At 43.8% G+C, this 13,190-nt stretch overlaps 1 protein-coding gene across 2 annotated transcripts; it reads left to right on the forward strand.

Moving 5' to 3' along the window:
- The first annotated feature begins 762 nt into the window (after nt 1–762).
- Nucleotides 763–12,987, forward strand: cpz (carboxypeptidase Z). Of its 2 annotated transcripts, none has more exons than XM_033625231.2 (13): nt 763–1,096; nt 1,609–1,641; nt 2,223–2,274; nt 2,904–3,226; nt 3,332–3,547; nt 5,815–6,050; nt 8,432–8,593; nt 8,695–8,853; nt 8,969–9,104; nt 9,203–9,342; nt 9,647–9,746; nt 11,669–11,814; nt 12,083–12,987. In XM_033625231.2, the coding sequence occupies exons 1-13, from the start codon at nt 1,003–1,005 to the stop codon at nt 12,284–12,286; spliced, it is 2,001 nt and encodes a 666-aa protein (XP_033481122.1). In that variant the 5' UTR covers nt 763–1,002; the 3' UTR covers nt 12,287–12,987. The 2 variants fall into 2 exon arrangements, with proteins under 2 accessions (XP_033481122.1, XP_033481123.1); XM_033625232.2 differs by having other exon boundaries at nt 5,815–6,011.
- Nucleotides 12,988–13,190: the final 203 nt, after the last annotated feature.

Genomic DNA, 13,190 nt, shown 5'->3' on the forward strand with positions numbered 1-13,190 from the left:
GTGGGAGGAAGCCAGAGTACCCGGAGAAAAGCCAAGCTGACATGGGGAGAACATGCAAACTCCATATAGAATGGCTCCCCCACCCAATGAGCATGCTAACCACTGCACCACCATGCCGCCCATAAGTATAAGAATATATGATAAATATGAAATGTACCAATTTAACCTATATCTGTAGTTTGCGGAAACGTAAAATGCCAACATTTCCCCCGGTTACTGGGCTGAAATCTGTCTCTGGCACACAAAACACAAGAAAAGACAACATAACAAGCAGACAAGCAGTTAGTTAAACACATAGACAAGATCATATTACACCTTAAAAACAGTGTATGTCAAGTAAAGTATCAAAAAATAGACAAACCTTTGTGCAGCTGTTTTTTTTCTTATTATTGCTGTAATCATCTGGTGACCGCTCATATTTATCTTGGGACCCTCTAGGGGGTCCTTACCCCTATGTTAGGAACCGCTGCTATAAACACACCATACATTCCTATATAAGTAGGCTATAATAATAGATGATCATCATATGAATAAAACAGCGAGGACAGGAAGGTTGACGAGGTTTCACAGACTAATGGTGCTCAGATCTATTCCTGCACTGAAACGGTGAAGCAACTTTATTATGTCAAACAAACAGGCATGAACTTTCTTCACTCCCACCCCCACAAGCCACGTTTCTTCCTCATGTTCCCACACACACACACACACACACACACACACACACACACACACACACACACACACACACACAGAGCTTTGTGCAGTGAAATATGATCGGCGTTCGCTCGTAACGCACAGCAGTGAGCCATAATCCTGGCGCGGCGCACTTTTTTTCTTGGGTCAGGGATGCTCCGCGCAGACAAAAGAAGGAGGTTTCCGTGCCGTGGGTGGTAATTATCATCCAGCCTAGAGAACAGGAAAGTTGCAGCTTCAAACACACACACACGCACACACGCACAGACACACTGCCACATCACAACACCGCCGTTACTGCACTCCAACATGCATTTAGGACTTTTGCTGCTGTTTCTTGCCTTGACGAAAAGTTGTTGGTGCGCCCCGCAGCAGACTTGTCACCCAGGAGACGAAGCTTTAGGTAAGAGCACTTCAACTTCAGACAAATGGATCATAGAAATACGCGTACTGTAGGACACTAATGCGTGATGACTTGGAAACAAAACTTAAAGGCCTATTTGAATGAGCAACATGGACGATTGAAGACGAGCCTACTTCTGACGCTCCTAATCAATATAATGCCGATAGAGCTGAGAGGCAGACTGCACCACACGCATCCTGATTTACATCTTAACACAGCATATGCTGGAAATGATCTAATTAATACCCGTCATTCTGTGTTATTCAGTCTCGCAGCGTTTACAGCCAAATTCCTTTGTAGGCCTATACCGTCTCGTTATCATGCAGATGTGGCTTCATGTTGCAGATACATTGTCACCTGCCGTTTTTGTCCAGACTTGTCATAAACAGTATTAAAGCAGAGGCCCCTGCATTGGCTCGTCTCTTGCTTTTGAAGATGTCGCCTCCTAGTGTTTCACTTGTGACCCACTAATATTCCATGCTGTTTGTTGTTTGTCATGTGTTCTCTCACAGGGAAATGCAGCAACAGCGTGTTGGAAGAAAAACGTAGGTGGCTTATTAATTTCCCCTTACATTAAACCATATCTATGATGGATTTTCAAGATCAGATTTTGTATGCAAGCTCCAGAATCAGATCAGGGCCTGTCTACTTAGAAATTAGACTTCGATTAATTTCCAGGCTTAGACTTGACCTACAGGGCTTGAAAACCGAATTCTTGGAAATACCATGTGACACTGCAAGATGCAACAGGCCTCCTCTCCAGATAACTGGCGTCTGAGAGGAGAACCAGCTGCAGCAGCACTGCGCTCAACCTGCAGGGGAGGATTTATGGAGCTTCAAAAATCCCATACTGTACTTTTCCATTTTGGAACACCAGATGCTACACCTGCCAGGTCTAGCACATAATCAATAGATCATAGTGTGTCTTTGACTGCTCCTAGAGGTGGGACAGATACTGATCTTTCAGCCAAGCTCTGAAAAGATGAAGCTACTTTGAGTCCTAAAATGGTTATAGATTCAGCAGTAAAATTACGACCAAATGACTACTTTCTGAACTGTAAATTAAATCAACATCCCTTTTAAAAATTGTGAGTTAACAGCTTTCTCTGCCTTCTTTCTCCCACAGCTACCTGCACAGAGCTGAACCTGGGCTATTGTAATGATATGGAATACTCGAGGTGGGTTGTAGAGGTTGGCACTAATGTGGGTGAGACAATCAGTGCCAACTAAAAACAGTAAAATTTAAAGGTCCGGTGTGTAAGATTTTGGGGGATTTAGTGGCATGTAGCGGCGAGGATTGCAGATTGCGACTAGCTGAAACGTCTCCTGGTTAGAATTCCTTCTGTTTTCATTGTTCAGGAGGACAGACCTAGTCATTTAAACCGGTAAAAACACTGAATAAAGCAGTTTCATGTTTAAAAAATATGTGTTTTTTCCGCTCTTTCGTAATAGAGGGGCTGCAAACTATGGTGGCTGACACGAAAACACAAATGGCCCTGTCTAGAGCCAGTGTGTATGTCTGTTTTGGAAGACTATAGAACCATAATGGTGCAACATGGTGATTTCCAAAAGCAAGGACTTGCTCCCAATGTAGATTAAAATGACTCATGCTACGGTAAGGAAAACATAGCAATTCTTATTTCCAGGTGATTATACACTAAAGAAAACATACTTCTTATACTACATTCCATATCTGACAATATATCCCCCTAAATTTGACACACTGGACCTTTAAGCCATCGCTGTTTTTCCTTTTCCATTGTGGACATCGTGTTTAACAACTTCTGTTGAAATGCTGCTGCTTCAGTACCATCTTCCCCAACATCCTTGGCCACAAGAGTCGCATGGAGGCAGAGTCGGGGGCAGAGTACCTCCTCCTCAGCGTCATCCATGGCCTGCTCAACGGGGAGTGCTCCCCTGAGATACGTCTCCTCGGCTGCTCTGTGCTCGCCTCGCCCTGCCAGAATGACAAGATGATCAAACCCTGCCGTAGCTCATGCGATGCACTGAGGAAGGACTGTGCCCACGCCTTTGAAGCCATCGAAATGGCCTGGCCCTACTTCCTAGACTGTGACCGCTTCTTTGCTGGCGACCAGGAGGGCTGCTTTGACCCACTGGCAGGGCTGAGAGGTAAAGGTCACGCTGTTGTGTTGTACTGTTCTGACCTTTAGTGCTCTGTCAAACAATCAAGCAAATCCTTCTCTCCTTCTCTAAATCCTGGCATCCCTCCTCCAGCCAGACAGGAGCTAGCATTGTCCAGTCTCTCTCCTGAAGAGCCCAGCACCATCATCCAGTTTACCTACACCACCAACGCTCAGATGTACAGCTTACTGAAGAGAACAGCGGCAAAGTGCTCCCATATCTCTCATGTCTACAGCATCGGACGCAGCACAGAGGGCAGGGATCTGCTGGTTATTGAGTTCAGCAACAACCCAGGACAGCACGAGCTATGTGAGTAAGGAGGACCAGTGTAAATTATCTCTGTGATAATGTTAGAATTGTGGGATTCCTCTAGAAATGCACCTATTTCTTCTTCATCCTCCTGCCTACAGTGCCTTGAGTTACTAATATCCATCTTAAAACCTGCATTAACTGATTTTTGGCCACTTGGGGGCAGTGGAAACAAGCTGTAAACAAAACACTGTTCATCATCTTTTAATGTTGATATGGGGAGCTACAGTAGTTAGACGTTGCATATTAACACACCCAGCAGATACTGAGCAACATTAGCATTAATTTAGAGGCATGTTTATGGAGCCCTGGTGATGTAAATCCAGTATTTACTCTCCACTGGGCTCTTCTCTGGTCTGTTTAGTTAATGCTCCATAATGTTCCTTAGCTAGTCACTATCTTAGGTGCTAGGCTGGTGTGCAGTGTTTATCAGCACTTCTTCACTATGAATAACTGTGTGCTGGGAACAATACAATGGCAGTTGTAAGAGTGAACTTCTTCTCCTGGCGTATGTCCTTAGACCGTCAGCTCTGATGATGCAAGCCAGTCCAGCATGTCATCATCCAGGTCGATTAGGCCACGATCGCCATTCATTGGCCGGTATATGGGGCAGCTGCTTACACTGCTGCTTGCACTGTCCACAAGGCCCCATTTCTGCATTGCTGCACGGAAGCGTCCTACACCCTGAGGGTTGTCCATTGCTGTCGGGGCAGACGCTGATGCGTGCGTTGTGGTGTCTCCATAACGATCTTTGTGTCTTTCGGGCAAGGGCCAACGTTGCTGCTTCCCGTCTGACCTCTGCTGGAACGATACCAGCAAGGACTAGTAAGTGTTTTGTTGGTGTGGCTCTCAGGCACCCGGAGACAGTCCGTAGGGCAGTGTTGAGGGCAGTGTCCAGCTTCTTGACGTGGGGGCTACGGCACCAGACTGGTGCACAGTACTTGGCGGTGGAGAACACCAAGGCCTCGGTGGAAATGTGCACTGTCTTTGTGGTGGCTCTCCATGTGGTACCGGCTAGACGACGTATCAGCGCGGCACGGGCAGTTGTCTTTGCCTTGACACTGTCCAGGTGTTGTTTGAATGACAGTGTTCTGTCGAGCTTCACCCCGAGGTATGTGGGAGAGGGCTGGAACTGTAGCCGGGCGTTGTCAACCATGATGTTCATTTCGCAGGTCACTTCTTAATTGTAGAGTTGGAACATTGATGAGGTGGTCTTGTCTACACTGAGCTTGAGGCGCCAGTTCTTTAGGTATGAAGACAAGGTGTTCATGTCTGAAGAGAGACCCTCTTCTACTGCTTCCCAGGATGGTTTGCTGAGTAGTATGGCCAGGTCATCTGCGTAGGCATATTCCTTGATTGTGTGGCAGGTAGGTCATGGATGTAAATATTAAACAGTTTAATAAGAGTGAACTAAAACGTTAAAGCTTATTTCAACAAACCACAGAGAAGCTCAGTTTACAACACACCATTACGCCACTATATATTTACATAGTAAATAGTAGATTTGCTGCTATATTTCAATTGGGAGAGACACAAGAATGAAATAAAGATGAAATTTAAAGCAAAATAAAAGTATACAGATTAACAGATGATTTGTGCTGATAAGGTTTCAACAAAGTCTTTGGCGCTCAGACACCAGAGGGAGATTATCTGGGATCGTGGGACATCTGAGCGGCAGCAAGATAAAGGGTATGCAAGATAAGGGTATGCATAGCTGCAGCATGAAGGGACTGCAGGCAGAAAAAGAACCATATTTAAAGTGAGGAGCAGTGAGATGATAGGCTGACGGAGAGGGTGTGTCGCTATGTTATGGGTTGATTGGTAGCTGTAGAGCAGCTGATGACTCAGTTGATGTCTCCAAACACTGACAGCTCCATCAATGTTCTGAATGTCACATACAGAACCTTTAAGTAGTGTTTCTTGGAGGAAAAGATGATGCTTTCCTTCTGCCTTCCAGTAGCTATACCATATTGGCAGAGTTAAAGGCTACAAGCCTTCTCTCAAACAGTTAAATTTTTTTAGAATAAATTGCTAACACTGAATCACAGAAATTAGAAGTTCAACATGTGGTTTTTTTTATAAAGCTGTACCAATAAATCTTTTTATATTCATAAATAATCAAATTACTATGCATATTGTGAGAGGTGTCGCTCATAGAGGTATTTAGTGTTCAGTGTTTACAGATTGTTCTGCTGCCCCCAGGTGGCCAAATCAGATAATGCAGCTTTAACCATGTTTCTGTCCATGCTTCTGTCTGTTAACTGTAGTGGAGCCAGAGGTCAAGATGGTGGCCAACATGCATGGCAACGAGGTGCTGGGCCGCCAGCTGCTCATCTACCTGGCTCAGTACCTGTGCTCAGAGTACATTCTGGGGAACCACCGAATTCAGACCATCATCAACACCACCCGCATCCATCTTCTGGCCTCCATGAATCCAGATGGCTATGAGCTGGCGGCCGCAGAGGTAGAGGATAACAATGACCCGGAGCTCAGCAACCAGGAAGTAAATACTGTTAACAGAACGAAAAGACAAACCACCATTATCCGCGCTCTCACTCCACTGTGTGTTCTGTCTGTCTGGCTTGAGGTGTGGAGGTGGAGGAATGAGGTACTCTGCAGAGGGTGTCTGAACATTGTTTGTGGGTTGTGAAATGGGACACCATTGAGCAACATTATGACAATGCTGTAGCATGGACATAGAGGCCGTCAAATGTGAAATATCTAGCAAAAAAAAACACAGTTTGCTTTTACTATGTTATGCTGAAGGTTATAACAAATTGATAATATATTAATTTTGGTATCAAGATCAAGAAGACAAGCAGTAGTAAATCAGTGATTTTGGGAAGCTGTTGGCTAGATTTAACTGTCTAACTGACACTGTTGTGTCTCAATCTTGGTTCAGTTGCTAAATTGGATGCGAGATAAGAGTACTCAAGAACTTCCACCTCCTACCTTCACCCTCTGTTCTGCTACTAACCAGAGAATTCAACACTAATCACTTCACTAGCTTGCTTAGCACTTGCATAAGTCCCTCAGCTCTGTTTATTTTACATTATTATGGCTTAGGATCCAAAACTACTGAGACCAACTTTCTGTAAACAGTGTGACAAACCTGAGAAAGTGGGACTTCTGCATTGGCATCTCTTGAGCATTTTAATGCTCAGTATAACAATACTGACACAACCTTTTAGTGGATATGCTGTGTATGTATTCACTAATGTCTCACACAATGTAACTGCACCTTCAACAAGCTCCACATGCATGTGTGCTGTTCTTTGATCATATGGTCAAATGTTTGTAGCTGTCATTTGATAGGGGGCTGGTGTCACATTGTGAGGTCCACTATGAAAAACACCATTGTCCATGTACATAATGTGCAATCTAAAATGTACTCTAGAGCCTGATATCTTCTTGGCAGGCATAATGTTACACATGGCAATACTCCAAGTGAGGCATTTTCAACCCAATTGCTAGAAAAAAATGTTGGCATTGAATGTTTGAGCAAACCGCAGATATATTTGCACATATTATGTAGTGGATAACTTGAAACTCTACATTACAGAAAGGCTATGGCTAATGTGTGGTTAGGTTTAGGCAGAAACACCACTTGATTATGGTTAGGAAAAGACCATGTTTTGGCTTAAAATACCTGGCTTTGCAGGCACAATCCCTGCTGGAAAAGCAGCAGTGTCTCTGTAAAAAAACAACTGCTTTTCGTGCCACTATACTGGCAGGAAATACAGCGCTGTCTTAGTGAAAAAACAACAACTTTTCATGGCATTGTTTCTGCTGGAATAAACAGTGACGGTTGCTACAAAACACCCACGTTTGGTGCCGCTGGAAACACAGCAATGACATGCTACATCAACACCAGTTTTGTTGTTTGTTGGTCATGAGCAGTTGTCTGCAGCTTGGCAGGCGTTTCGCCTAGGTGACATGCCGTCTACTGCTTCCACCTCTGGATGACAATGTCAGGTTTTATGCTTTGTCATTTTAGAAACGTTGCTTTCATATGATATGTATGAAACATGCAAATGTAACATATTCATGGTTTACAGAAACATACAATACCACCATTTTCTTTGGGCAGCGGGGCTGAAAAAATGTAACCCCTTATTGTATAATCAACCCTTTCTCTGTTTTCAGAGAGAAAGTTTTTTGGATGGACCAGAAGGACATGAATTTGTCAAAGTTGTATGTCTCATAGGTATCAGATTGGTTTGAAATACAGAGATGTAAATATTTGTGGTTTGCAGAAACTAGACTAGAGTGTTAGACTGACAGACCGTCTGATTGCACAATTCACAATGAATACATGGCTTAAACAATAATGAAAGTGTGCAGCATGTTGTGCCTTTTGTTAATATTATGATATTTTGGGCCGAAAATACTTTATTTAATCATATTTTGTCTGTTGCACGTGTTAAAGTAATTGCTTAGGTATACTTAATGTGTCAAAGAGTAAGCTGAAACCTCAAACTGTTCCCATATTTGTGCTGTATATGACAACATATACTTATCTTCTTATAATTTGTAATAATATGCAACAGTTTGCTTAATCCAAAAATCCTTTTATGATTGTTTGGATGGTTAGATCATGGATCAAACACATTTTCTGCTCACCTCCAATATTAAACAATAACAGTGTCTTTGCTGCTTTTGCTCATGACGGATATATGGTCTTGTCTACATGTTAACAACAGAATTAACAAAGATAGTCTAACAGGTTCCTTCCTGTACTTCTGACTAATTTTCATATCATTTGCTCAATATTTTCTTCATATAATATAATTAATGCTCCCACTAACATCACATCATCCTGAACAATGTCGCACTCTCTGACATGTTCTAACAGTCCTAGTTGTTTGAACCTAAATGTTTCAGGGTCACTTGTTGAATGGTTGGACCAGTGGACGGGCCAACGCCCAGAATATTGACCTCAACCGCAATTTTCCGGACCTTACCTCCATTTTCTATCGGAACCGCCGCAGTAGGCACTACCGCATTGACCACATTCCTATCCCTGATGCCTACTGGTTTGGCAAGGTAAGGGTATAGTTTTTAGTTTTTATCAGAGATTCATCCTCATTAGATACAGAACATCAGCCTGGCTCCCACAATAATTCAAGCTTTCTTTTGGGCTGTAGGTGGCACCAGAGACCTATGCAGTGATGAAGTGGATCAGGTCACTGCCCTTCGTTCAATCTGCCAGCCTTCATGGAGGGGATCTGGTGGTCTCTTATCCCTTTGACTTCTCTAGACACCCGCATGAGGAGAGGATGTTCTCACCCACCCCAGATGAACAGGTAGGGAGCGAGGATGGAGGGATGTCTGAATTGATGGATTAATGGTTGCTGAAAAGGTTCAGTTAAACAGTACAGCTGGATTTCCTCTCTCGTCACATAATCACCTCATGTTAAGGCTCTGAAGCAGCTGGCTCGTACCTACGCAGACGCCCATGAAACCATGGCAAACAATGACACAGACAGGTGTGGAGCCTCCTTTTACCGAACGAGGGGCATCATCAATGGCGCACTGTGGTACAGTTTTGCTGGCGGTGAGATACATAACTTTTTCTACAGAGATGTATGAGTTCGTTTTTCCACAGCTCTCATTGCTTGCGAGGAACTCATTATGTACATGTCTCTCTTGCAGGTATGTCAGACTTCAACTACCTGCATACCAATTGTCTGGAAATCACCGTGGAGCTCGGCTGTGACAAATTCCCCTCTGAGGCTGAGCTCTACCCAGAATGGAAGAGGAATAAGGAAGCTCTGCTTAGTTTTCTGGAGTCTGTAAGTGCCTGTGAGACATGCTTGATGACCACTTTGTGTTAAAGTGTGCTTTTTTTTACCGTGTATTATTTATTTCAGCTGATAGTGGAAGAGTGAATAATTGACAAGGAAAGTGTGAAATGATAGCTGCGTGTCAAGTCAAGGACAGAAAGGATGAAAACAATATTAATAACAAGTTATGTCCCTATATTTACAAGGACTATACAGAAAGTGCATGTAGGGGATTTAGGCACTTGTCCTCAAGCAAAAGTAGGCAGACAAGGAGATAATATGGCTTTCCATTGTGCTGCCTGTCCCTAAACAGGTCCATCGAGGGATAAAGGGAGTCGTTAAGGATCGTGATGGAAATGGCATAAAAGGTGCAACTATCTCTGTCAGGGGGATTAGGAAAGATGTCACCACAGGTAAACACAGTGCGACATGGTTACATATTTTCCAGCTGGTATAACTTTGATCATTTTTTACTGCTGTTTATTGTAGCCATCAAGAAGTTGGTGTTATGGTGTAGCTGCGAGGCACATTTTGCAAAGTTCACCAAAGTCAGTTGGTCCACAACGACTACAGATATTCATGGTTGCCACATGATGAATCCTGATGACTTTGGTGATCACCTTATGTTTCACCATGAGTTTGACATTTGTGGTTTTGAGTGAAATATCTCAGCTATTGGATGGATTACAATAAAACATTCATGTCCCTCTCAGGATGAACATTAATAACTTTAATGATTTCTCAACTTTTCCTTTTGTACCAAAAGTATCATCAAACTTTAAATATGTCAGATTCTTTGGTTTATGACTAAATACCCGCAAAACTACCATTTCCATCAGCCTCAGCTGCACTTTGTATTCAGTGCTAATTAGCAAAAGTTAGCTTCCTAACGAGGCTATTCCTGTATTCCCAAGGTCCAATGCTCTGGGGTGCAGTACATAGTCATTTTGTATTGAGAACAACTCCCAAACATATTTTAATCAACCAATTAAAAGAGAGGAAGAAAAACAAGACATGACATATGACCCAGGGAACACAGTACCTTGAAAGCATTGGAGCTGGGGACATGGGACCTTGGGAACATAGGACCTAGGGAACCTAGGACCCTGGGAACATTTATCCTTAGGAACGCAGGACCTTGGGAACACAGGCCCCTGGGAACATCGAACATTAGGAACATAGGAGCTGGAAACTTAGGACCCTGGGAACATAGGACCTTGGGAACATAGAAGCTGGGAACATAGGACCTTGTGAACACAGGACCCTGGGAACATAGGACCCTGGGAACATAGAAGCTGGGAACATAGGGCCTTGGGAACACAGGACCTTGGGGACACAGGACCCTGGGAACAGCCAACCTTAGGAACATGGGAGCTGGAAACTTAGGACCTTGGGAACATAGGACCTTGGGAACACAGGACCCTGGGAACAGCCAACCTTAGGAACATAGGAGCTGGAAACTTACGACCTTGGGAACATACTGTATGACCTTGGGAACACAGGACTCTGGAGACATAGGACCTTGGGAACATACTGTATGACCTTGGGAACACAGGACTCTGGAGACATAGGACCTTGGGAACATAGGACCCTGGGAACATAGGACCTTGGGGACACAGGACCCTGGGAACAGCCAACCTTAGGAACATAGGAGCTGGAAACCTAGGACCTTGGGAACATAGGACCTTGGGAACACAGGACCCTGGGAACATAGGACCTTGGGAACACAGAAGCTGGGAACATAGGACCCTGGGAACATAGGACCCTGGGAACATAGGACCTTGGGGACACAGGACCCTGGGAACAGCCAACCTTAGGAACATAGGAGCTGGAAACCTAGGACCTTGGGAACATAGGACCTTGGGAACACAGGACCCTGGGAACATAGGACCTTGGGAACACAGAAGCTGGGAACATAGGACCCTGGGAACATAGGACCCTGGGAATATAGGACCCTGGGAATATAGGACCCTGGGAACATAGGACCCTGGGAATATAGGACCCTGGGAACATAGGACCTTGGGAATATAGAAGCTGTGAAACATATGACCTTGGGAACATAGGACCCTGGGAACATAGGACCTTGGGAACACAGGGACATTGTGAGTATGTCAGTGCGCTAACATTAGCATTTCAAAGCACCGCTGTGCCCATGTTCATCCTCTCAGAGCCACCAGCATGGCTGTAGACTTGTTTATTTGTACATTCTCCCCTTTTGATTCTCACATTAGCTCTTTTTACTGTGCTATTCCTTTGCTACCTCTCTTCCTTCACTTGTTTGACCCCTTTTCTGTAATGCTGACTGTATGACTGTGTTCTGTTCCCCTCCCTCCAGCTGAAGATGGAGACTACTGGCGGCTGCTGAACCCTGGTACTCACATCCTGACAGCCACAGCCAAGGGTTACTCCAGGGTCAGTAAGAGGGTTTATCTGCCTCACAGTATGACCAAGGCTGGACGTGTTGACTTTCTCCTGGAGAAGGTTGGATTTTTGTCTTCATTATCTTATTCAACCAAATGCTATTCAAATATCCTTTTTAATCTTATTTTTACCCATGCACGGTGTAGTTTTAGCAGAGATTTATTGTACCGGATTTAGCTACCAGCTAATATCCATCTGCAGGCCCTGGGCAGGTAGAGATAAACACAAGCACAACTAACACAAATACAAGTTCAAAAACAGTGACTACTAAATGGATGATCACTGATTAGCCCTGCTCTCTATCTTCACCCTTTCCTCCTGCATCCAGGTTCCCAGAGAGCCAGATATCGATGACCACCTCTTCCCCACAGTTGACTCATGGGATCGATTCGACCCCTACAACCAGTTTGAGCGCTACAGCGAGCCAGACATAGGTGAGGGTGGTATAGAGCGTGAGGAGAAACCATGGTGGTGGAACTACTTCTCCCAGTCTGGCATCACACCTCCACACTGGCTCCTGCGAACTGTCTAGATGCATCACAGCACAATGAAGATCCTGGAATACCACAGCGAGACTGGTGATGGACGGTCCTTCATCCAGTCCTACTGGTGCTCTTAGAGGTGTCTGTGTAGCAGGAACCTATCTACACAGGTTTCAGTGCTTCCTGGAAGGATGTGAATAGGCTTTTTTCCCACCAGGCAACAAATTAAATTCTGGCCTGTCAGCAGAGTTTTGGCCAATATTGCTTTGCAGCTGCATTTAATTTGTTTTAAGTATAAATTGAACCACTGGGGAAATAAAGGATTTATGGATGCCTCAATTGTCAAACTGTTAAAGATGTTCACAGTCAAAAATAATTGTATGCACTTATTTGAGTATTGTGATTGCACATTACAATTTCATATGTGACGGCAGCTGCAAAAAATGTCTCTGTGTGCACATTTCTAAAAAATTTTAAGTGGGTACAAATTTCACTCAGATATGACTGTTCTTTGTTATTATATGCAACAGGTGAATTTCTTGTATGTTGCAGCCACATTTTTATACATTATATAAGGCATAAGTGCTACAGCCAGAATTTTCTGGGCCTGTAACAGCACTTAATATGGAGCATTACATTTGAGCTTGGATTAGCAGCAATACTGTGCCAATTGTGAACAGTGGAAATTCTTGCTTTGTTTTTCACAAGCATTTTTCCAAGCATATTATATAAATATTAAATATTTGTGGCATATCGTCTTCCATTTCTTTATTTTAAAATGATTATTAATGTGTATAAGAGTATAAAAAAGGTCCAACTTGGTTTTACACTTCTCAGCTCTAAGAGGATGTTACAGCATTTGACCACTAGAGGGTACCAGAGAACATGTAATGGCAGACTATGGCGACTTAATGAGTAGTCTAGTAATAGATGATGAGGGGTGTCTGTGCTTTT

This window comes from Epinephelus lanceolatus, chromosome 3, assembly GCF_041903045.1.
Source record: "Epinephelus lanceolatus isolate andai-2023 chromosome 3, ASM4190304v1, whole genome shotgun sequence".
In the NCBI taxonomy this organism is placed as follows: Eukaryota; Metazoa; Chordata; class Actinopteri; order Perciformes; family Serranidae; genus Epinephelus; species Epinephelus lanceolatus.

Coding starts and splice junctions, on each gene's coding strand:
- cpz (XM_033625231.2), top strand. CDS start 1,003: ATGCATTTAGGACTTTTGCTGCTGTTTCTTGCCTTGACGAAAAGTTGT. Junction 3,227..3,331: donor CCCACTGGCAGGGCTGAGAG/GTAAAGGTCACG, acceptor TCCCTCCTCCAG/CCAGACAGGAGCTAGCATTG. Junction 3,548..5,814: donor CCCAGGACAGCACGAGCTAT/GTGAGTAAGGAG, acceptor TGTTAACTGTAG/TGGAGCCAGAGGTCAAGATG.